This window comes from Eulemur rufifrons, chromosome 16 (genome assembly GCF_041146395.1).
Source record: "Eulemur rufifrons isolate Redbay chromosome 16, OSU_ERuf_1, whole genome shotgun sequence".
NCBI lineage: Eukaryota > Metazoa > Chordata > Mammalia > Primates > Lemuridae > Eulemur > Eulemur rufifrons.
In genome coordinates, this window is record NC_090998.1 from 51360182 (window position 1) to 51386212 (window position 26031).

Below are 26031 nucleotides of genomic sequence, written 5' to 3' on the forward strand. Positions count from 1 at the left end.
CTTGGATTTTAAGGACAATTGCATCTACTAGCTTGAGCAAGTCGTGGAGAGTGACAGCCATCCTGGAAGCCGTTGTAAAGCTCTGACAGCCTCTCTCTGGCTCATTCCCTTGTCCCAATGGCCTTCAGGACCAGATCGACACCTGTTTCTCAGAGATGGTGCTGGTTTTCCCACAAATCACCAGGCACTTGGGTTTACTCTTGGCAGACCCCACTGGGGTAGCCCTGTCCCTTTAAACCTGGCAATTCAAGTAATGTCAGTTTTGAGGACAATCCTATACTACCTGTAGGGCTGGAAGAAAAAAATAAAATATAGTCTTCTCAATTGTAATCTTCCAGCCCAAGTGGAAGCAATCTCAGTTTATGCCACCAGAAACTCAAGGGTTTTGAGACAAATCGGGCCAGAAAGGCAGCTGCTACCCTCCGGTCTGGGGAGTCTCGTTGGCAGAGGAGAGACACGGACAGCTGGTGCACGTGCTGCCTCCCGCCCTCGGTGCCGGGAAAACGAGGGCTCCACAAGGGAATCTGAGCTGGATCTTGGCTCTGAGTGTGAGCAAGTCAGGGGCTGACCTGGCCCTTGGAGAGAGCTGAGTTCCAACCAGGGGAGCACCACCGTGGCGGTGTGTGTGCTGCCTTCCTGACCCAGCCCAGCCACCTTCGCACAGCTATCAGGTCGCATAATAACAAAGAGGAAAGAGCTGGATGATCCTCCAGATTCTCCAGGAGATCAAGCCATGAGCTGCCGACAGTCCCCTAGTTATTGTCTGCTCCGTCACAGGCTCTCTCCACTCACCCCAGCTACCACCAAGTTGGCCTGCTGTGGCAGAGCCCCCGCCATGGGCATCTTTGCTCAGGCCTGACTGCTGCCTGCTCCTCTCCACCTGGCCTCTGCTTTCTACCTCTCAGGTCGCTCTGGCCTGGCCCTTCTCTCACTCTTAGCCCTTCCTGATTCCCTCTGCAACTTACTGACCTCCATTCCCCTCTGGTGCATGTGGGCCTCCTGGATTCAGGAGCCACCTGCAGTTCTGGGTGGGCAGCACACCTGTCACCCCACTCTGGGCCTGTGGGGCTTAGGGCTAGGCTGACTGTCATTCAGGAAGGATGACCAGCTACAACTGATCAAACCCCCACTTCAAGGAGCGCTAAAAGTCTTGGTTTGATTTCCTCATTGCAGGGATTGCTGATGGCAGACGTTATAAAGGGCCTTGGGCAAGGACAGAACTCTATACCCCGTCTTAGGGAAAGAAAGAGACAAGCCCTGGCTAGACTGTTATCAATTTAATGCTTGCCACAGCCCTGCCAGACAAGGAACATGGCAGGACAAGGAGGAAGAGGGCTGTCCTCCAAGAACCTGGACATTAGGGAAGCAGAGTGACCAACAGAGAGCTACCCCATTTAGAAGTGAACATCCTATAGATAATATAAGACTTTACAACCTATAAATAAACATGTTTGATCAACACAGAGATGCACAAGGACATGTGGGAGAGAGGAGTAGTCCCCAGGCCAGAGTCAGACTTCAGGGCAGCTGTTAACATTTCTGAAGAGAGGTGGGAGGGCGGAGCCACGACAGAAGCGGTGAGTCGAATGATCAGAAACGGAGGGATAAGGCAACTAGGACACGGTCTAACCAGCCTGCCTAAGGGTCACTCCAGTCTAGGGGACGGCAGCCCAGAGCTCAGACTCTGCAGAGGTGGACGGCAGCTTGCAGGTGAGCGATAAGACAAAAATTGAGTTCTGTCTGGTGGAGATGCAAATGATTTCTGCCCCTTTGAAGATAAACTGCAAATACTTTGCTCGTATTTCCCTTTACATCATCGAGCAGCTTTGATTCTAACTTAGAAGTCTCATCTCAACATTCTTTTCTTCCCCACTGACTGAGATACACACACATACACATTAGTATATAGTTCCTTTTTCCCCCTTTAAGCAAGTTTTGCCATCCTGCTGTCATTCTTTGTTAATGAGTTAAACAAATATGTTTTGACATGAGCCAATCTTTTGCATAAGAATTGTGTTTTTCCAGAAAATTCTGTCATTTGTGACAACATGAATGAACCTAGAGGACATTATGTTAAATGAAGTAAACTGGGTACAGAGAGATAGATACCGTATGATTTCATATGTGGAATCTAAAAAAGTTGAACAGAGAATGGTTGTTACCAGAGGTTGAGGGTAGGGGGTCGATGGGGAAAGCGGGGAGGTTGGTCATGGGTACAAAGTTACAGTTGGACAGGAGGAAGTGCTGGTGTTCTATTGCACAGCAAGGTGACTACAGTTAATAATAATGTATTGTATATTTCAAAATAGCTAAAAGAGGGGATTTTAAATGTTCTCATCAAAGAAAGGATATTTGAGGTGATGAATATACTAATTACTCATGTATACATTCCACAACCTATACATGTATCAAAATATTTTGTACTCTATAAATGCATATAATTATGTGCCAATTAAAAATAAAAAGAAATTATGTTATTTATATCTTAAAATGTATGTTTTAGTAGAATCATAGACAAGGGAAGCTGATGGAAATGATACATTTTGCAGATTGCCAGGGCTGGATGCCATTGTTTATTTAAAACATATAACCCACATTTCCATCAGTGGACATTTGTTCCACAATTCCATGTTCCTCCAACAAATGTTCTGACTGTTAGCTGTCCCTGGTTCTACATGGAGAGAAAATGCTTGTCAGACTGGTGCAGTGACAAGTCGCTAGACACACGTCCATTTCTTTTTGTAAATGGATCCTCATTCTGGTTTACAGCTCCGTCTCTGGTGGCTTTAAGGCTGCTGTCTGGGTCTTGCTCACGTCTGGGATGCTGAGGTGGTCTCACTTTCTGAGTTTCTGACACTGTATGGCAAGACTGAATGATGGTGTCTTCACCAGGAAAAATGCTATTTTGTAATGCTCCCTCTTCTGGTAACAGGTGACCCTGCCCCTTCTTTGGGAAGTGAGACAACTGAGGTTCGTCAAAGTGACGTGGCCAAGGAGTGGCGGACTAGTCTGCCTGACGGAAGCCCGCGTTCTCTCTAGTTCATCATTCCTCACCTAAAGAACGAGAACCTTGATCTAGCAAAACGCGATAAACAAAAGCAAAGTGTTCACATACTCAGTGTGTTGCTTTTGGCTTTTAGTGATTTCCACACCAGACAATTCTACACTAGCTATTTGGAGAAAGTTTAGGCCTGGCACAAGGACTCATTCGATCTTGAGTGCCGACTCCAAATATTTGGTGAAGTAAGAGCCATGTGCAAGAATGAGATATGTATTTCCATTTCGTAGTCCCCCCTAGGGCCGAGACCGCTCCTGACATGGGAGAATATTGCAAAAGAAGCTGGCATTAAACCCTGGAAATGACACTACTTTCAAGGAGTAAAACAACTTTATCGTTTCAAGAAGAGCAAAGCAACCCTCTCAGAAAACTCAAATATATTGAAAATGCAAAGTGAACTTGGCTGGGGGAAAAGCTGAGGGTAGCAAAAGCAGCTGTGAGAAATAAAGAGATTACTTGTGGGTGACTCCAACATTCAATCATTGTGCCACCAGCGGCCATAAATAAAAGTAGATGATGGAAAATTAGTTTTAAAACCTTTCTGTAAAAAGATAGATAAAAATAGCTGCATATAATTAAGAGGTATAATTTTATTGAGAAACACGAAGGACAGGGCAAAAGGAAATGTCAGTATGAATTTTTAAAAAGTCCAAATGCTCTGGATGTGCAGAACTTTCCACTCTACAAAAAAATTTTTTTTTTGCCTTAAGGCATGCAAAGAAGTGAAGCTAGAATTCATCTCAGAAACAGATTAAGTAGACTCCAAAGGATATTTAAGCTTCGGAGGGAAAAGGAGGGTTATCAATGAACTGTAGCTAAGATCACAGGCTCCTTATCTGCAAAAAGAGAGAATCTGTGATAAGCAGTGCTCCAAACCAGAATTCATTTGAAAGATAAAATGCAGCAGCTCCGGTCCTACGGTGCAGCCTCATTTCCTGTGTGCCCTGCCACCCAGCTGTCACCTATGACTTCACTAGAACGGAGTAATCACCTCCAGGTAGCAAGACCTGAGGGAGTGATGCTTAATCTTTAGTCGGCAAAGAATCCACTGAAAAGGTTGCTAAAATGTAGCTTCTTGGCCTGCACTCCCCAAAAATGCTGCCCAGGTATGTCTGGGTGAGGCTTAAGAACCTGCATTTTAACAAGTAAAGGTTATTCGGATCCCCATCCCTAATTATCGTCTAAGGCTGTCATCCTCAAATTATTGATTGAGACCTATTAGTAAGTCTTAAAATCAGCTTAATGTGATTAGCATTTGAAAAGAAACAGAAAAAAAAAAAACCCAGAAAAAATGTCAGTGTATCCTGTGCAGTAAATGTTTGGATTCATCCATATATATGAGCCTGGGTGTATGTGTGTGCTGAACTGTGGGGCATGATATAGTTCGGATCATGCGTCCCTGCTGAGAAAGTTGGAGAAGCAGTGGCCTAAGGGGACATGAGCATCACTTCCCTGTGACCCACTCAGTGTTCCCCTATCCTCACCCCAAATCACTCCAGCTCCAACTTCCTCCCATGTCTACACAGCCAAAAAAAGAAGTGAGGCTGCCTTTGTTCTCAGGTGTCAGGATGACAACATTTTGGCTTCAGGAATGAATGTGGACGACTTCAGGGAAGGCCTGCCAAGACGGCGGTGGAGTGTCAGACACAGTACATGATGGGAAATGACAGAAAACCATTTAGATGTGACCTGCAGTTGGGACCTTCCAAAGGTCTGAAGAAAGAGAAAGAACATCAGGAAGAAAGGGTAGGCAAAGAGGGCAAACAGTGGAGGGTAGGTTGAGACCCCCAGAAACTGGAAGATAAGCCAATACTTTGCTCCTTCTGAAGATAATGTTAGTAACCCACGCTCAGGAGATGGCGTGGTTTTAGCTTTCCCTCAACCCCCAGCAATGGGGTGTTTCCTTGCCCATTCATGCATGCCATCTTGTTCCAACTTCTAGTGAAAATAACAAGATTTTTCAGGTGCTGGCCCGGACATGAATAGGTTCACACCTTGTTTTCATGGATATAGCCTCAACCATGTGACAAACAGTCATGAGAAAGATGGCAGCAGGGAAATAACACCAAGCATGTTTAGGACGCTGTGCTGTTTATTTCATCCAGCCTCTCCATGCTGGGAGCCCTTTGGGAATTTTTCCACTAGGTCCACCTGGGGAAGGCCACCAAGGGGGCTCAGGGGACTGAAAATCATGCCTCATTCTGATTGCTAAGCTGTGCACATTGGCTTCAGTTACTTTCAACTTGAGGAAGGAGTGTTTTTCTATTTCCCTTTCCCCAAAAGAATGCCTTCTCCTAATTTTCACAAACATTTATTTAGTACAGGCTAGTAGTGCCCCAGTGGGAAGATAACTCAACTCCATCAACAAATCACTGTGCCTTTTCATGATGACACCCACATGCAAGACACAAGCATAATGACCAGTCTTTTCTCTGAGATAAGTAGCTTTTCTAAGGACCATTTCTCCTCTCCAGTACTTCAAAATTGGAGGGTGAGTTAAGCAAGAAACATTTTGGGTGGCCTATCACAGTAACTGAATTCCTTAAAAAAGAACACATACCCTAGATATGAGCGTAAGCCACTCCAAGAATTGCATAGCATCGGGCCACAAGCTCCTCTGCTACATCTTCACTGAACCATTTCAGGGGTCTTAAAATGCCCAGGACATCACTTATTTTTGAGAGTCTTATTTTGTTGGGGATTACTTTAGAAAAAAAGTGAAGCTACATGGGAAATGTACTTATTGTCCATTTAGGAAACATGACTGAAGTGAAGGAAAAAAGAAGCATCCTATTTGTTAGGTCAAGGTTGCCCATCTGGGTCTGTGACCTTACGGTCTCCCAGTTCACCCATTGTCACACAAATGTTCCAACCAGTCCATCCACTGCCACACATTATGCCAGTTAGTGGAAGATCCTTTTTTTCTTTTTAAAGATCCATTTTTTTAGCACAGCCACTTGCGTTAAACCTCAGCTATAACAACTTGCACATTCAATTCATTGTCATTATCTTTGCTAAATGCTTTCAGTGTGGGAGAGATGAAGGAGACAGTCTTTTGTATTCTGGGGCTATCAATCATCTTCCTTTAAGGAGACTGCTTCATGCCAGAGGAATGAGTCTATTTTATACTTGTACTTTCTCTATGCTGTGTGAAGGCTAAAAACATTAAGCATATAGCACTTAGTAGGCAGTCAATACAGGATGGTATGCATTCTCTTTGGGGGTGAAAGGAGGCGGGTTATTGAGCATGTTCCAGACCCTTGAGGGAATCTGCAGGAGCCAGCCCTCGCCTTGATACAGCAGACTGGGCATTGAATATGCACCTTCTGCAATCTAATCAACACAGCAGTTCTTATGGACTAATGCTGTGTGTCAATTAGTATATTAGGACATGTGACTTATCAAGCAGACACATCAATTAAAGGTAACTAAATAAACAAGGTATTAATAACTTGTGGCATGGGGCTAAACCTTAGTCCTCATCCTAAAATGTCAGAATGTCTTTGCTTTAATGTAAGTCTATAATTCCTCCTAGAACACGGAGCTCCAATTGTAGGCTCTGGTCATGTTGGGATATTTGCATTCCCTCAGTGCAAATCTTTGACACCCCTTTGCACATGCTTCTTTCTGTGCTTGGAACGCCCACCCATCTACCACCTTCCTCTGCATAGGCAACACCTGCTTCCAGGAAGTCTTTTTTGTCCCCTCTATAGTGGCTTAGGGTCTACCCTCTTTTTTTTTTTTTTTTTTTTTTTTAGTTTCATCTAAATTTGATATTTCTTTTGTATTTATTTTTAATTTTTTTAAATTTCTGAGTATTACGGGAGTACAATGCTTTGGTTACCTAAATTGCCTTTGCTCTGCTCAAGCAAGAGCTACAAGCATGCCCATCCCCCAGACAGCATGCACTGCACCTGTTAGGTGTAAATTTACCCATCCCTTCCTCCCCCTTCCCACCTCCCCAACACCGTATGAATGTTACTTCCCATATGTGCTCGTTAGTGTTGATCGGTTAGTGCCAATTTAATGGTGAGTACATGTGGTGTTTGTTTTTCCATTCTTGTGAAGTTAGACTAATGGTCAACAAACATATGAAAAAATGCTCAACATCTCTAATCATCAGGGAAATGAAAATCACAACCACAATGAGATATCACTTAACTCCAGTGAGTATGGCTTTTGTCAAAAAGTCCCAAAACAACAAATGTTGGCGTGGATGCAGAGAGATGGGAACACTCATACACTGCTGGTGAGACTGCCAACTAGTACAACCTCTATTCAAAGTAGTATGGTGATACCTCAAGGAACTAAAAGTAGAACTACCATTTGATCCAGGAATCCCACTACTGAGTATCTACTGAAAGGAAAAAAAGACATTCTATAAAAAAAAAAAAAAATTCTGCACTCGAATGTTTATAGCAGCACAATTCACAATTGCAAAGATGTGGAAACAACCCAAGTGCTCGTCAATACATGAATGGATTAATAAAATGTGGTATATGTATACTAAGGAGTACAACTCAGCCATAAAAACAATGGTGAACTACCTATTGTAATACCCTGGAGGGTCTACCCTCTTTACACCAAGTCTGCGCAGACTTGCCTCTATTGTTGTACTTACCCCATATCTTCCTACTAGTTCCCAGACTGTCTCTTCACTAGACTATGCGCTCCCTGAGGATTTGCAATACATTCCTTGAGTGGATGAATGCACAATATATATATTAGGTGAATGGATGAATGAGTGGTGATAGAATGAACCCAGGATAAGAACACAAAGTTCAGAACCCAACTTCCCATACTGTCCTTTCTTTCACCATATCCTTTGTCAGCTGCAAAATAAATAGCTAGATTTTATAAGGTAGTTAGGCAAATTGAGGTCTTTAGAGGAAAAAGAGAGTAGCTGGCCTATTACCTCCCCTGAATCTGACATTTATTTGCTCGTCCGGATAAGACAAATAACTAATCTCTAGTCAATAGATTATTAACTATAGAGGAGGTCTTTGTTCTCAAGAGAAGTGGGATGAGATTGTTACTATTTCATACACCCTTATATATTGGCAAAAAATAAAGCACTGGCTCTAGAAAAGAGAACAAGAAACACTCCCTTACCACTGCTCTCCTTGGCCCAGGGTTCCACGACACTGTCACTTACATATGCCTTGTTTAAAGTCTGTTAGCAACTCTGGAATTCAGCTCTGTGTACAATAGCGGGTTTTCTTCCATGAAGTAAAGTGAGGCAACTATCACAGTCAAGGATGGAACAAAACCAGGTCTTACCCTGTCCTGGCCAAAGACATATAACTTACATCTTGAAGAGAACTTCATGTCTCCTGAATAACATAACCGTCTCCTATAAGTCTGTAATTGAGGATCAAGACTTCCCACATTGAACCAGAACCCCCTTTTCAGCAAAGCTCGGAGCAAGTGTATGATGTTTAGAAAATCCTTCTGTCCTTCCAATGAGATTAAAATAATAGACTAATTCATCAAAACTCCATGTGACATTGGAGCCACACATTTTTGTTAGAAGATTTTGGCCATAAATATATTTTTGATAAGTATATTGCTTGAAAGCCATTTTTCTCTGCTTTCTAGGATAACCTCCCAGGAATGATGTTTTGAGAACAAAGTCTGAAGATCTGCCTTTAAGTTTCTTTGCGTGGCGGAGCCTGCAGGAGACTGTCACCGCCATACTTACACCGGGGCATGCACAGGAGGCAGAATGGCCACTAAATTTGACAGTAAGGAAAGACAAGAAAGCTTACTTACCTTGTGCAGCTCCACGGGAGTTGGGGACATGATCTCCTTTATTTCTTGTTTCATTTTTCTCAGGGTCACAGACTTCCTGCCCACATCTGAGGGCAGGGTGTTGCTCCGCGTTGTTTGGCTATAGTGTGGCCGCGGGCTGCTCCGTTCCTGGAAGCTGGCCTGTCGCCCCAGCTGGCTGCGAGGTGTCGGAGCCTCGTGATTCAAACTCATCGTGCTCCCTGACATGATTGTTGCCTGCGGCATTGACAATTTTCAGAAACAATTAAGCCATGGACTAAGAAAAGGGTTTAGTTGCTCAACATTAAGCACATTTCTCCTTCTGCCCAGTCAAAATACAGTCTCTTCAGGGCATAACCAAAGGCTGGAGAATGGACATACTAATTGAACTATGAAAGTCTGGAAAATGCTTTGCAAGTGACATTTATAATGCACATCTCAAATCCAATTTAAGTACTTAAGCCATTGAGTTTATTTAATCAAATACCACCCCTGGCAGTTTTGAGGCAAATTGAAAAGCTCTAACATTTGCTTACTGCAAACTACATTTTAAGCATTGACTTTCCACTGAGTGACTCTAACAGATGGGATTCATGAGGCCACCTTCAATTTATCTTCCAGAAATGAACTAAGAACTTCTCAGCCTGGCCCAGGCTGCCTCTATTTGCAACACTGCCTCTAGCTGCAAGTGGAGCTAACACTTGGCTGGAATGGGATTGCTGACACAAAGGCACGGGATTCTCCCCAAAATTCCTGTCTAGCACTGTGCACTGTCTTTCCTTTGGCCAAGTGGCCCGTCCCCAAAGCTTGTAGACCAGCTAGGCCTCCACATCATTTAGTATAGATCAATATTTCTTAGAAATGGTCTTTGATCCTCAAAGACATGAAAAAATAATAATTTATTATGTTCTTGTATTCAACCCCTTGCTCAAAAGCTATGAGACTTGGGTGGGATTTCATCAGTGAATTGGGAAGTCTGTTCAGCTTCAAACATGTTCCCTGCCTAATTCGCAAGCAATGGCAAGATTCGATCCCAAAGATGACTCTCAGAACTGAAACGAAAAAGGATTTGAAACCAATGATCACATCGGGGGTGTTCATTTCTCATGATTAGAAGGTGCTGCAGTTCTGAAAATATGCCCGTAACCAGCTCTGTACTCCTAGATGTGATGGTATATAAAGGTAAACTAGCATTGGTAAATCTGCCTGAAAACAGCGGAAGAGAAAATAAGTCCCCCATGCCACGTGACTGGCTGCAATAAGATTTAGTTGCTTGTATTAATACCAATGCTAAAACAACAGAATTAATTTAATTCTGTTAAACAAATTCTTAATTTGTTGAGTGCTCTGAATGTATTCACTCGTTTAAGCCTCACAGCAACTCTATGAGGTAGGCACTGTTACTCCTCTTAATTTACAGGTGAGGAGACCAAGACACAAAGAGGCTGACTTACCCAGGATCTGTAGGTGGTAAGTGAGTAGGTGGTAAAGGCCAAGGGCACTTTACCAAACTATTGATCAGGAGGGAACACTGCAAAGTGAGTAGAGTTTTCATTTGTCATCTCTCTAAGATTTCAGAATTCTAAAATTTACCTACCGTTCAGCTATATACACACTATTAACAAGATCTTTGCGTAACAGCCAAACATTGGCACACATATACATATATCTAATGACCCTGTTGAAAAAGACACAAAACAAGTAAACTCATCAATATCCTAACTAGATCAGTTACCTCATTGATAATTTTGAAAAAGAAAATCATAACTGTAAAAAAAAGTTGCTGATCATTAGACATTAACACATGCTAAATCCCCTATATACTGTTTATAGAATATCATTCAATACTTAAGTAACCCTACAGATATTAGGTAGATATTAAAATTCTTAAGCCTCTCATTTCAGTTAAGAAAAGGGGTCAAGTATTAGGCTGATCCTTATAAAACTTCCTTTTATTAGGTAAGAAAAAATACCTAATATTTAAACAAGGATGGGTTATCCATATTATGGTTTATTTCAGATAATTACGCTTTTTAAGTTTATTGAAACCTTTCCATTACTAGCTTCATGGGTGTCACGGGATATCGTTTATTTTCTGGCACCTACTCATACGTATCACTTCTATGTTTAATTTACTGTAACTGATAGAGCCCAATGACTGTTTTCTTGCTGTGGTGACCAGCCATTACTTTTACCTACTTAGACTAGTTATTGCTTTGTTTTTTTATATGTATTTTATATTTTATAAAATATTTTTATTTTTTAATATTCATTTTTCATGGGAACAGCAGGAAACATGGTGGAAGTAAAACACTCACTACATCTAGGAGACAACAGTTTTGCTAAGATGAGTCTTAGCTGTTGTAGAAGAAATTACAAATTGATTTACAAACGGTTCTCATGGAAGAAATGAGACATTATCAATAGTTCTTTAGTTCAAGTTTTCAAAACATGGCTTGATTGCTTTGTTTAAAATGAACTTCAAGTAGCATCTAAGAAGGAATATAAAAACTAAAACACAAATAATAAAAACTAAAATAAAAAACTTAAAAATGATTATTTTAAATTACTCAGGATTTGGTTTGGCTTCAAGAGTATGCATTGCCTGTTTCCATTTGCTACAGTTCATAATTATAAGTTCTTCCTAAGGCAACTTGGAGTTCTCTATGTGACATTCAAATCTTCCTGTATCACATTAAACAAAAAAACAGTTAAAGCACTGATTTCAAGAAATTGGCAAAAATAATAATAGTTAATTTTTACTGAATCTTTTATTACTTTATTGAACATTTGTTAAGTGCCACATAAGCATTAGATCATCATAATTCCCATATTTTATGGAAATGTCTAGTAAGAGAGGTTAAAAACTTATCCAAAAACTTGTTCCAATTTTTCTCTTTTGTTAAAGTTAACATTTTTCATTGCTAAAGCTGAACCTAAATTATTGCTAGCAATAGGGAAAATGATTAGTAAATTAATTAATTTTCATTTTTATTTCAACTGTAATAATTTTTCATCTTCGCTAACCTACCTTTATTAGTGTTATAGTGTGCTTTAACTTTTAATACCGGATATAAATTTCATATGCAGGAATCTAGCTCCAACAATATTTTTTTGCATAATGGCATTTCCAATCAAGGGCATGGAGTTCATTTAAACTAATAAGTGAATATTCCTTGTGGTAAAAGTGTAAATATGACTCTAATTTATGAATTTGCCAAGCATTCTTCCTAGTTGAGGATTTTAATTTCTCTTTGGCTTATAAATTCAACCCATTTCCTCGCTGGATTTCAAGGGCCACGCCTGCCTGCCTGGAGCTATGTTAGAGCAAATTTATAGGCTGTGGTAACATAACTTCTGTGCTGATGCATGTTATTTTCACGAGATAACTAAATTTCTAGGTGAAAATACAACCTCATTGTATTACTTCTCACGTCATTTTCTTTTTACCTAATGTAAAAGAAGCTATTAGAAGATAGCATTTTCTTCAAAAGAGAAGTATTAAAATGCAAAATAAAAAAGGCATACGAGCCAAAACAGGCTTTCAAAAGCAAGGGTATGTTCAGTAATTGTGAATAGGGCCATTATTACTCCGTTTAGGCCACTTCTACTTGTCATTCTACATACAGGAGGTGGTAAGAGTTTAAATAAGCCAGGTGATACTTAAACATTTTGCTCTTTTTGAAAGTTGTCTAAAAAGGAATCCATTGCTAACATCTTAATTAATTTAAATTTTATAGGATTATCCATGTCCAGATCCTTTAACTGTGCTCTGAAGCTGCAATTCATGCCACGTAATACTATGATGTTTACAAATTCAGACTAATGTTTTTCTTTATAATTCTCTTTGCAGATTCACAAACATTAGAATCACATAAAAAAATCCACACATGCAATTGGGAAGCAAAATAATATAAACATGAGTAATCATTTTAGAATCGCAAGAGTTTCACCCCATTATTGCCATTCACATTCCTTATGGTGACTTGGGGACCTCGTATGACATCAAAACAAAAATGCGACTTTTGCCACTTTATTTTTTACAGCTCAGAAAATTTAAAAGAACATAAAAGGAAACAGTCCAGGACTTCCCAGACTAACGTGTGAATACCGTCAGCAAATTCATGGCTTTGATTAAAGAACTCACCAGGAGTTTGACTATTACACTCCATCTCGTTCTTCCTTGAATTCACACTAAGTTAATATGGAATCAGGATTTGCAGTTAACAGCAAAGTACTATGTAATATTTTGGCCGTGTATCAAAGAGACTGGCCTTTTTCACCAACTGCTTTGTCATCTATTTTAAGGGCAGAGCAAAATAAAGTAAAAATTTCCTCTTATGTTCCTCTTAATGATCCAATCTCTATACCAGGTACAAATGAAAACATGCCAAAGAAACCTTTCTAAAGCAAGTAAGGGAATGGGATGCGCCGCTGCTGGAGCCTTAGCTCGCTTCTTAGCGATTTGGTGGGAGACAGGTACAGTCAGGGTTAGCAGGGAGCGATGGCAGAAGCCACAAGTCAGTAAGCTTGGGGGGGGGGTGGAAATGGGGAAATAAATACTTTCAACGGCATTGTCTAAAATCAAATTGCTGTCCAGAAGGCAGGGGGGCAGGGAAGGCAGCTTCACAAGCAAAAATATAAACATAAAGGGTAGCTACCAAGAGAGTCATGTTTCTCAAAGACACACGCCTGTCAGCTTTCTCCTGTGGAAAGGGGTTAAAGCTTTTAAATGAACTGGTGTGATAAATGCGAACTTAAAAGGACCGAAAAAAAAAAAAAATGAATGTAGAAATGATAAAGGTAAGTAGCAGGACCGAGGCTACCTCCAGTTCTCTCAGAATTCCTGATTGTCCACAGGTTTCCAAATCCTCCAGCGCTTGAGACCAGAAGTTCTCCTCTTGTTCGGCCTCTGCACTGTCGGAAGCCCCTGCAAAACTGGGTTAGAAACACAGGCTGGGTTAGGAACTTGCCAGACATAGTCTGCTTTTTTTCTGTATCCAGATTCTCTCTCCTCCATCTCACACACAAAAAAAATAGAAAGAGATTCATTTGGGATCTGGCTTTCTTCCAAATATGGCCAGGTACAGTCAGCTTCAACGGGAAATGCAAAGGGTCAAGAAGAATGCAAGGATGGTCCATGGTCTTACTAATTGAATTCCAGATTATTCCTGGCAACTGCTGAAGGAAGGAACTGCGTCGACATGGCCCTATTGGAATGGAATGGAACATGGGAATTTATGGGACTCTTGATATATCTTTCTTTTTTTAAATGTAACTTAATGTGAAACTTTTAAAAGAAAGGAGAGAGAGCTAGTTGTCACAGAGTGAAGACACAGTTTATAGAAGTAGATTTTTCCCAGGTACTACTATTGTTTTCATTAGGAGAAACCTTGTTCTTGCTCTGTTGTGTGGTGGTGCCCAGGTTGCTGCTGGTCAGGCATAAATTTTAGAATCCTGCCATGTGGCCGTACGGGCAATTACGGTGGCTTTACGAGGTCCATGCTAACGATACGTGCCACTGGAAGTAGCGAAGTTCAAATCTTGCCCCAGTGCTGGGCAAGATGGGGCAGCGCCGGATGCAACCTTACCCACTGGCTGTGGACCGGTCCCAGTCTTCATTACTCAGCCCCACATCTGGGTAAGTCTGGCTCCGAGGCTTAGAGACTGGGGACAAACTGCCTCTCTGTTTCGGACTCCTCCAGTCATAGGTGTTGAAATTGTATCCTGGGGCCTGAAAACCAGCGCCTAAAACATCAACGAGGTGTTAGCATTGGGCCTGGGGATTACCGAATCCATTGAGAAATGACATTGTTAACCAGCAGAGGGGCTGAACAACAACAGCAACAACAATAATAGTTGCTTAATAATAATAAAATTATGATAACAATAATAACAGTATGTGCTCATTATGCACCCAGGACTTCACTAAGTACTTTATTTGTATCACCTTATTTTTCACAACCATCTTTGAAGGTAGGTATCATTATTATTTGCAATTTACAGATGAAGATACTAAAGGCTTAAAACAGTGGTTTCAAGTATTAATACCTAGGGCTATTTGCAAACTGTCCTGGGAGTTCACGCCATAATTTTAGGAGAGTGAGTTTTCAGATCCTCCAGTTCCCTATGTAGTACTTCCCAAACTGCCCGGGGTCTGAGATGTGCCTGTTCTCCAAGCTCCCCTCCTCTTTCACAATTATTCTTCTGCCACTCTACAAATGAAAGGCTTATTTCTCATCCTTCTCAAACCTCTGAAGGTGTGTGGGCCCTGGGGCATAAACTCCCAGCTGGCAAATCAAGGAATAATTTGGAAACGCCTTGCTCCTATGATGAGGTCTCTTGGGAGCAGGGCCTTATTTCAGCCAGGCTCAAATTCACAGCGAGGCTTTCACCCCTCTCTCTTACTCATCCGTCACTCTGTCTCAGAACCAGAATTCAGAAGCATGATGGATGTAAGGGCTAGGAAGCTGGAACATTATTATTATGTTTATTTGAATTGCAAAATGAAGCCTGACTTTTTTTTCTGCCGGGGAGTTACATCTGATTAGCTTGATGCGTGAGACAGTGAGGAATGGCTTTGGCAATTAGATTATATAACGGACATTTTCCACGAATTTGAGCGAATCTGTGGCTCCTAGATTTTGACAGAAATACATTTAAAGCTTATTTGCAACAAATTGGAAATTATAGACTTTGCAAGCATTTAAATTTTGGGAGACAAACATTCAGATGACGACTTTTAGCGTGTGGTGGGGTATACAGTTTTTCAAAATCCTTTTGGGGGGTCAAGTGGGAAGGCAGAGCCATGATTGTAGGTGACTCCACAGCTTGTGCTGTAATCATCACACACTGCCTCACCCACCACTGCAGACTGTGACCTCTGTGTGTGTGTGTACGTGTTTACACGTGTGCACTGGATTGCAACAGGACATGTGGTTCTTACTGTGTTTAAAGCACTTAATACAGCATAAGCATTAACTGTTACGACCCTTAAGCTCCCTAGGGAAATTCCCTGGCCCCCATTTTCAAGTACAATTACGTGCCCTGATCACATAAGATGATTCTGTCTCCATGACATCCCTACTTCCTCTCCCCTGCTCATTTTCTCTCCACTGTAGTTGGATCCTATAATGCTAACCTTGCTACTAGTTAGAGCCCAGGCAAGGCAGGATGTCCAGAGGATAATGCTCTCTGATGAAAAGGATTTCATCTCAAGAACCCAGGGCAATGCCTCCCACCACATGATGGAAATACTCTAAGAACCTTCTATTTTGGGACACCAAGGATTAGAAGTTCTCAAGCAGAGGAAATATTTACAGTTCAATCAATCTCTCTCTCTCTCTCTCTCTCTTTCTCAGAGAACTGCAGACGTGTGGCTAGCCACTTGGGAGGAAGTCTTGGGTGATGAATGTGCCATCTGCTGTCAAAAGTGTTGAATTAAAGAAGCCCATGAGTCTTCTCTTGAAAGGAAGGGACTGAGGAACACTGCATTGCAGCCTGGCTCCTCTGATGGACTATCCATTTTCTCCATCAGAACCAAACAAATCAACCCCAAATACATGACATCTCACTTCTTGTGATACAAAAAGAGTTAGGAAAAGCCTGTACCTCACTTTCTTTCTATGGCTTCAAACTTTCTATGAGCCGAATGCTAATTGCTGTATCCTCCTGGAGTATCCTGTTCTGATAAGCACTAACCCTTATGAGCATTAAGTTCCCTGGGGAAATCCCAATATGGTCTAGGCTTCCTGACTGTCTTTCCAACTGTTGTTGGTAAGTAGATGGGCTTGGGCAGAGCTCAAGGTTGGGCTTGAGCAGATGTGCAGCACTGTCAGTAGGAACATGCCAGCCTTGAAAGGCATGTGCATCTCGAGTAAGGACGCCCTGCCTTAGCAAGCACTATCGATGATCATTGCATTACAACAAAGCAGAGAATGAAAACGGGATAAGAGTCAAATCTCTTTGGGTGAGGCACAAAGTCAGAAGACCTGGGTCTGATCCCAGCTCTTGCCTAATCCACGCTATGTTGACCCAGAGATTAAAGAAAGAAAAGTAGCTGGGGGTGGTGGTGTGGGCAGGCTGAGGCCAGAGGATCCCTTGAGCCCAGGGGTTCAAGACCAGCATAGACAACATAGCAAAACCCCATTTCAAAAATAAATAAGATTTTTTTTTAAAGTTAAGAAAAGACTAAAATTCATATCCCAGCTCAGTCACTTCCTTGCTTGGTAAGTTTGGCCAAGGAACCTCAGTGTAAAATGGGGATAATGATAGGTGGGTTAGCAGGTTGATAAGAGAATTAAGGAGTATGAATATACCTAAACACTTAGGAAAATGCCTAGAACACAAGGAGGTTTTAATTAACATAGATATCCACTGTGAGTATATACTAAACCACTCAACTCCTTAAGATCTCAATTTCCTTATTTATAAAAAAGTGGGGCAACTAGGAGGGGAGGTAAGCCCCAGCACTATCAATGCAGTAAGTGTCTGAGTGTCTCTTAAGTGTCAGATATTATACAACGAACTAAAGTGCAAAGATGAATAAAACTAGGTTCCTGTTCTCAAAAACTGCACGGTTTCATACATGGATGGGAGGAGAAGAAATAGGCATAGAACGCATGAAATCTAATAGCACATGAATGTGCTATCCTTGTAGTCTGAATACACTGATGTGGAAGAACAGAGACCTGTCTGGGCGTTGCAATGTGGAACATGAAAGGTGCCAAAGGAAAAATGACATACAAGGTTGGAATTAGAGAAGGAGCTGGCATTTACTAGGTACAGGTGTTGGGTGAGACAGTGTTGGCCAAGCAGAAGAGAGCCTGGTAAATGTGTAGTCATGGTAAACACTGCTTCCTGTCCTCAATTCCATCTGCGGGCTTCTGCTCTACTCCTGAGGAGGGAAAAGCATTCCAGGAGTATTGTAGTCCCTCTTACCACCTGTACTTATTCCTCCCCATAGGGGTCATGCGATTTACCTAATCCTCAAGTTTTGGAAAAGAACACTGGACATGCCACTGAGCCCCTTCCTGCCTTCCTCCAGACTCATTCTCTCACACTGTTGCTGTGCTGTGCAGTAAGCAAACCTGGGTCCCATTCTTGAGCCCCTCTGAGCTTGGTGGAGGCAGGAAGGGTTTGACTGGGCAGTTGGGTAACCACGGCAGACTTCGTTCATTCTTCCCTTCATCCTTAGTGCCAGAATATCAGTTTTGGAGTGGGCAAATTATTGCTCAGACTAAAACTATTTTTCTTAGCCTCCCTCAGAACTAGATGTAACTCTGTAAGACATTCTGGTCAATGATATGGCTAATGGGACTTTTGAGGAGATTCCTTACAACCCTTGTTCCTGCTGCCTGGAATGCAAATGAAATAGCTGGCACTCCAGGAACTATCTTGGACCATGAGGTGACTCCAAGGATGGAAGCCAAATGCTAAGCATAATAGAGCAGAAACATTTAGGAGTATGGATCCCTGATGACACTGTAGTTATATACCAGCTCTGAAGTGCCTACTTTTTTATAATTTAGGTCACTATATTGTTGGAGTTTTCAGTTCTATTCAGTTGAACCAAATTTAAGTCCCAATGTTGGGAGCTGGGTTGGGGGTAGGGAAATAATAATCCTGATTCTGGCCACAGGAACAATACAGCTTTTCTAGCAAATAAATAAAATAAAATAAAATAAAATTTTAAAATAAAATAAAATAAAATGCTGATATTTTCATTCATAGCTGACTCCAATTTCTATTTCTCAGTGGATTTAGAATTGATAAAGGCACAGGTGGATTGCCATACCAAAACACCTACTGCTAGCAACATAGCAAGGACCAAACCTCGCTTAGCGGACAGTGAGAAGTCCAGGGTGTGTGTAGGAAAGGGCACGGCACGGAAGTGTCAGAAGATGAGACTGACAGAGTAGGTGGCGACTAGATTACAAAGAACTCTGTGTTTTAAACTAAGGACCTTTGACTTTATCCTATAACAACAGAGAACCATCAAGAGAGGGTTTTTCTGTTTGTTTTAAGGAAGTGGCATGACTAGATTTGGTTCTTCTAAAGATCGTTGAGAGAAATGTGGGATAAGAAGCCCAAAGAAAGAAGATAAATGAGGAAGCAGCTGCAATATTTCAGGCCTGATGGAGGTTTCTTAACAGACAGTGGCAATGGAGGGGTATCAGAGATGCTAAGCCAGTAGAAGTAAAAATATACCTGGGTCCTGATGACACCATGAGGCTACCTGTCTCCTCCAGGACCTGTACTATAGTGAGAGAAAAATAAATCCCTGTTGTCTAAATGCCGTCATTTGGATTTTCTATGCAGCTAAACTCAATCCCCAACTGATGCAGGTGGATGATGATAACATGATTTAGAATAGGGCCTCTCTCAGGAAAATTAGGTTTAGGTAAAAGGCACGCTGGCTGTCACAGCTGAGAAGTTAACAAGCCCTGGGGAATATTCCTTTACACCAGGAGTCAAACTTAAAAGCCAGGGAAGGAATGGAATAAATGAGGCAGCCCAGGTGTAAGAAAAATCAACTGCCAGGAATATAATTAAACTCTGGTTTTATTGAATGACGGCATGAGCACACAAAATGAAAGTACATGTATGATATTGAAAACTACATTTTAAATTAAAAATTGATAAAAGAAACACATTGGAAAAAGAAATAATTTTTAAAATTGTATAGCCCTAAGTAATTACTCCTTTGATTTAGAACTGGAAACTTCTCTCTATATTTTCTTCTTTCTTTATTTCTCATGCATCTGGGTTTACACTTTGTAGCATAATGTAAGGCAAAAAATTCAGTCCAGATTCCTTTCACTGAGAGGAATGTGTAGTTTTATTTATTTGCAGAGTGGAAAATAGGTCTTCACAAATGTAGATACTTCTGAAAGTGAATGGAATCCTGATCTGATGATTTTTACTTTTACGGTAACTATACCTTAGATACTTGCAAAACTCTGATGCTCCAACATTGTAATATTTGGTTTTCTGTACTAATGCAGATTAGTAACTCTTAATTCACACTCAGTATTAACTTAGTAAAACAAACTAAACAATGTTGGCTCATATTCATGAAGTTTGGAATCCAATCTTCACAACTTTGGGACTGTAACTCTCACTGTCACTTTCATTTTTAGAAGCCAATTTAGTATAGGGAAGTGAACCAGATGAGCCCTTGCCAAATCTGTTTCCTAAAGCCCTAATTTTGTTAAGAATGAGAAAATCATTCGTACGTTTGTGTGACTATTTGTAATTGTTCTTGCCAAGAAATATACAAAGCGTTTAAATGAGGCTGTGGTTTTAAAAGGGCAATGGAGAGATAGTTCTGCCTTCTTTCAAAACAAAAAGTGATGACAAATGACAGAATGCAAACTCCATCTTAAACACAACCAGAATGTTTGTGTATTCTCAGACAATACTACATAAGAAAAGCTGCTAAATTCAGTGAAAGTCAAGTGGGGAGAAAGGTGGTCGTGGTGGTGAGAAGACACTTATGGTCAGAGAGTTCACAGACAGCCCAGTCCACCAAAGCAGGGACCATGACATGAGGCAACACAGCAATGCTTTGTTTGGAATCCTAGACTGCATCGCATGGGCTGGTGGTAGGAAGTGCCCGTGACCCCATTTGGCACCAGGGTAAAGTCCGGGAAAGAAAACACACACAGATGTGCCACAACAATCTCTCAGTGGGTCAGGGTAGCAGAGAAGAACGCTGCCTTGTGAGCAGCCTGCGGTTGCTGCTGTCTGTTCTCTGAGGAAGAACATCCTCACGCGTGTAACACTGTGAACTGGCGCAGCTGGGTAGCCTGGAACACACCTGGGCTCTTCTTTCTCAGAGCCTCTAGCAAATCTCCAGTTCATCATCTCGTTCATTGACAAGCAGGAATTTAAAAGGAACTGGCATAAGACGTATACCAAGTTAATATCAAAAACAAAACAAAACAAAACAAAACAGGAGCAAAGGAACAGAAAACAAAGCAACAGCAGATGAAGAATCCTCATGAGAAACAGTCTGCCATGGAGCAAATGATAAACATGACCAAATAGATCACCACCAAATTTTTAAAATACAAAGCACAACAAAGCCATCATCTTTGTAAAACAAGAGATCAAAGCAGAAATATAAGAACCCCAGGGGAAATTGGGCAAGGCAAGATAATAGGAGGAGATGAGACATGAGCTTGTAGAGATCAGAAAAGAAATGTAAGAGAAAAACAAAACCCCAGACATGGGGAGGATATGGTTGAGTCACTTGCTCTGTATGAAGTCTGTTATATTCTTTAACTACATTGAAAGAAAGTTGGACTTTGTACATGTTGGGGTTCCTTATCGGCTATCATGATCCTTATGAAAACACAAGGAAGGAACACATCCTTATGAAAACGATGAAAATCAATAAATTGTGCATCCCAATTCAAATAAAAAAAAGAAACAAAATCTAAAAGGAACTGAATGGAAGAGTTAATCAAATTAAAAACAAAAGTTTATGTAAAAGAAAAAACTCAGAGTAGAACTAATAAATGCAAGTCAGTTCTCTGGGAAGAAAAACTAAAACAAACTGTTGCTAATCTAATCATGGGAAGAATAAAAACACAAATACACCAATTAAGAAATGATATTGGGGATATAATCAGAAAAACTAAGAAAATAAAAAGAACTAAATAAGAGATTACTTAATTCTATGCAAATACATTTGAAACCTGGATGAAAGAGATTTTTTTTTTTTATGAGAGAATAGAAATGATTAAAATGACCTCAAAAGAGAGAAAAATAAGACAGAAATGTAAGTACCTGAGTTGAGAGTCAAGAATTACAGAGACCACAGAGCTACTCAGTCCATGAGAACGGCAGAGTCCAGGCCAATTTGTTAGTTTCCTCCTGTACTAACTTTTGCTAAATCCAAGTAAAGCAATCATAGGGTTTTCTGGGTTAGGAGGAAAAAATATGACACAGGGGGCCCAAAGCAGATTTTTGATAAGGCAGGAGGGCATGAGCACATAAGGGGCAAGAGAAGGGGTGGGGGTGGAAGACACTGACCCCAAGGCAGACTGGAAGAAGTCTGCATGCTAGAGCCACACAACAGGGTGGAGTGGCATCCCACTGTGGGACTTCTTTAACCACATACCTTCTTTTTCCACTAGCTTTGATCATTCCATCCTATTTCCTTTCTCATTAACTAATTAATAACACTTAGCTCTGTTATGTTTGTTTACTTCTTAACTGGCCCTTCAGCTGAGTGACCTCTTCCATGAGCACAGACACCGTGTCTCTTTTGTCCAACAGTATATACACAATGTATATTGGCCTTCTATTATGCCAGTCAGTACATATTTGTTAAACGAATGAGTAGGGCATGTTTGGCATTTTGGAGAAGAAGCAGAGAATAATAAAATGTGGCTGCAAAGACATTGATTTCTGGCCCAAGGAGGAAGACATACATCATGGCGGTACAATGCTCTACTGGGAACGGGGCAGCTATTATAGACCTAAAGGGAACAGTAAGGATGTGCAAGGTCTTCCTAGGATAAGACAGACAGCCAGCTGAGAGGCTGGAGGGACAGGCTGGAGAGAGAAACTATATCTTGTAATATGATATTTAATAAAAAAAATAAAAGTTTGATATAGCTATGCCTTGCTTTGAAAAAGTCAACCTCACAAGCTCCATCTGGAGAGCTCTGGTTTATATCACAAGTAAAGAAGAAGAAGAAAGCAAGCCTGACTTTGAGATCTAAGCTCAAAATGAGTGACAGATACGATATGACCACTAAAATTCTTAGGTCAAGGCAGGCTGCATTGATTATTGGTTCTACTGTCTTCAGCGACGAAGGTGACAGGCTTGCTTTGCTCTGGGCTGTCAGATTGTCGTATGACTTTCCTTTCTGAATGCTACACTTTAATAGGTATAGAGTTAACTTGAACACATTCAGAAGAGAGGCCTTAGGACAATAAAGATACTCAAAAGTAAGTTATGTAAGAAACAGTTAAAGGAACTGGGGCTATTTTGCTTGGAGAAGGAACGCTTCAAAAGAGACATGATCGCTGTCTCTGAGTGCGTGAATGGCTGTCAGTGGAAGAGGCTTTGGTGTAGCTCAGAATGACCTTGAGGGTGGAACTAGGACTAATAGACAGATTTCAGCTCAATACAAGTGAGAACTCTGCAGTTGTCAGAGCCTCGTGGAGACGGGAGGGCTGCCTCAGCACAGAGAGAGGCCTGTCACCGCGGGCACTCGGGTGCATGAGCATGTCGGAGTGCAGTGAGGCAGGACCCAGCACCGAGGGCTGCACGGGACTTCAGGCTAGCTGACTTCTAGACCCTCTCCAAACACGGAAATCCTGTCATCGACACTGGCCTTCAACTTCCACATTCGTTATGAGAATCACTGGGGGTTAGGGATGTGAAAGTGCTTCATAAACGCTGAAGTGTCCTACAAATATTAGGGCTTATTACTATTTTTTCATTATATTGGAGGACTTCGATTCTGTCCTGATTGCCGATATCTCTACTCATGCTTTAGCTCCCTTCAACTCATAGAGATTTCTAAACTGCAAATGCCAAATTTAATATTATTAGGACTACTATTCAAATTTTCAAGATGTTTCTTAAATAATAACTGGTTCCCTGTCTCCTACTAATGCGGAACAGGTCATGCTAAGTATGGCCCTGTTCCTATGGTTAAAGGGATGGAGCAGCCGAGTCCCAACGTGTCAGCTTATAGGGCAGAACTCATTAACATCAGCAGCAGCCTCACAGACGTCTCTGTGTAACAAAAATGTCTCCACAGTAATACATCAATGATAAACAAACGCACACATTAATAAATCAACCTCAGAGTCTACTCTGATAGAATGTGACTTGGGTCCTTTACCTGGTGTCCTTTGGTGGCCCATTCATTCTCAGGCAAGGAGAATGTCTGTTATTCAGTGGCATAGCTAACTTGTCACAAGGCATTATGATTTAGAGACATTAATTGCTAGACAAATGAAAGCCCTAATTCTATTTTAGGTGTACAAAATATTTTCTCCACCAAACTCCAATATCTTCTCTAATAAAGTAACAACTTGATAACTTTGAAATATTTCCTTTCATTTTTTTTTTCCACTTTTTTTTTTCCAGAGGACTAAACAGAGAGTGACAGCAAAGGCAGGCTGAGAGAGGAAAACTAGGAAAACTAGGAAAACCAGAAGAGAGCAAGACTCTCTTCAAAGTACAGTTCACTGAGTTACAAAGCAATGTGTTCTCCACATTGTTTAGGTATTTTATTCTTTGACTGGCTTGAACCTAGCGCAGACAAAGGATTCTTTCAGAGGCTAGAATTTATACAGGGCATTAGAGAAAGGAAGGCTCAGATAAGGAGAAATACCACAAAATTTTGACACACTTCTCTTCTGATTCTACAGATCACTGGGAATGAAACATTTTTTAAACGAGCTATTAGTTTATGTTCTGTATTCAGTCTGACACATTTTTAGGTATTTATGTTCTGGGAAGAAGGTTTAACTTTTAGTATAGATAATATTTCTTCACACGAAGATGACATCTATGAAGAAAAATCTACTATATACTTTCCTATATTGTGATTACAACTCTCTAATAATGAGTATTCAGGGAAACCCCAGCAAATTTCTGCTTAAAGTTACGAGTGGGCAGGAATAAATGGGGTCACAAATCATTGACTAATCTCTCATGCACCTCTTCAGAACTCCCAATCCATCTTTGTGGAAAGCTTGCTAAAAAAATAAGATAATAGGGCATGTCTTCAGGGAGCCACTTTATTGTATGGCTGGCCTCATATTAATCTAAACTTGAAGGACAAGCTCTGGATTGAAGACTTGGCCATCATCAGTAGATCTGAGGGGGCCTGTTGGTGCTCGATGAATGTTCAGGACTTATCAGCACTGGGAGGAAATGCAAAGCCAGCTGAGTGAAAGGACTCAGTGTGTTCACTCTGGTTGCACTAAAGCAGACATAAGTTAAATACAGATATTCTCCTCATGGAGCAGAGGATGAATCTCTGAGAAGCACGGGCTTCAAAAATGACAAATCCTCTGTCCCCAAGGCAAGGACATACCTTGATTCCCATAGCTGGTGTCTATTCCAGACCCATCCCATGAGTCCACAGCACTGTCCACGCTGGGCACCGTGGAGGGGTACATGTCGGAGAGCTTGCCTGGCTTCTGCACCGGAGAAGAGTCCTCCTCCACGTCTCCCAGGTCACTCATGTGGCTGGGAATGGGGAACTTCTTGGGGCTTGATGCCGACTGGGCTTTATAGACAGGAGAAGAGTTTAAGTATCAGAGTAAATGTAAATTAAAAGATACTCAAATACTCTGGCTGCAGATTCATTTCCCTAGAAATACACACACAGACACTAGCACATTCTTTCACAGAAGGAAATGCACTGGAAATCCTTAATTGTGGCTCTCAACCCACTCACCATCTGTCTGTTTCTTAATTTTCAAGGTGACAGTCTCTCCTGCCATCTGTAACAAATGGATGGCTTCGCTCAGAGGCTTCCCTTTCAAGCTGCTGCTGTTGATGGCAAGGATTCGGTCTCCTATGTGGATCGCACCGGTCCTGAAACACCAGATAGTAATGGAAAGGTAGATAATCCCTGCGTGCTACTGATTACAACTTCCCTGACATGCTTTCTACATTCATAATAATAAAGACTTGGCAAGGGTCTCTAGAAGTCCCTTCTTCTAGCTTTCTCCTGGGCAATGTTATAAGATAACTGCATCTGTTGTGAATTAATTTTAAGTTTCCAATAAAATTGGAAAAATTGTTTTAATTCGTTTTTAAAGTGGTGTGCCTTTTAAATTCCAAGAAAGCTGAGTCATTTGGTAACCCCCTTGAAAATCCCAAGAAAGTGAACAATGTTGAACAACAGATGTGGCGATGTGTAGCATAGAGCATTCTTTCTTTCTACAGATTTAAAATGTTTAACCCCATCAGCACCTGGCTCACCACAAGTGAGGTTCAGAGAGATGGGGACATACACCAGACCCTGGTGTGGCAGGGCCTCCCTAACTGATGACTCCAAAGATTGAAAAAGGCTGAATGCAGGAATCCATTAGTGCGTGTTTGAACCTAACTCTGCCACCTCCCCGCTGTGTGACCTGGGTACCTTACTTTAACCTCTCTGGGTGTCAGTTTCCTCAACACTATGATGGGGGATAATCGTATCTTTGGGAAGCCCTGA

The 26031-nt window shown here is 41.3% G+C and overlaps 1 protein-coding gene across 11 annotated transcripts in view; it reads right to left on the reverse strand.

Moving 5' to 3' along the window:
• GRIP1 (glutamate receptor interacting protein 1) overlaps nucleotides 1-26031 on the reverse strand; it is a 620258-nt gene that overhangs the window by 10924 nt on the left and 583303 nt on the right. For 6 of the 11 annotated variants that reach the window (XM_069491629.1, XM_069491626.1, XM_069491625.1 and 3 more), the window contains 6 exons: nucleotides 25267-25406; nucleotides 24901-25095; nucleotides 14419-14575; nucleotides 13654-13765; nucleotides 13489-13533; nucleotides 8831-9064 (listed from right to left, as the gene is read on the reverse strand). In XM_069491629.1, coding sequence (XP_069347730.1) covers nucleotides 8831-9064; nucleotides 13489-13533; nucleotides 13654-13765; nucleotides 14419-14575; nucleotides 24901-25095; nucleotides 25267-25406 — 883 coding nt within the window. The remainder of the gene's footprint in view (nucleotides 1-8830; nucleotides 9065-13488; nucleotides 13534-13653; nucleotides 13766-14418; nucleotides 14576-24900; nucleotides 25096-25266; nucleotides 25407-26031) is intronic. The other 5 variants (XM_069491632.1, XM_069491628.1, XM_069491627.1 and 2 more) reach the window with 1 other exon arrangement.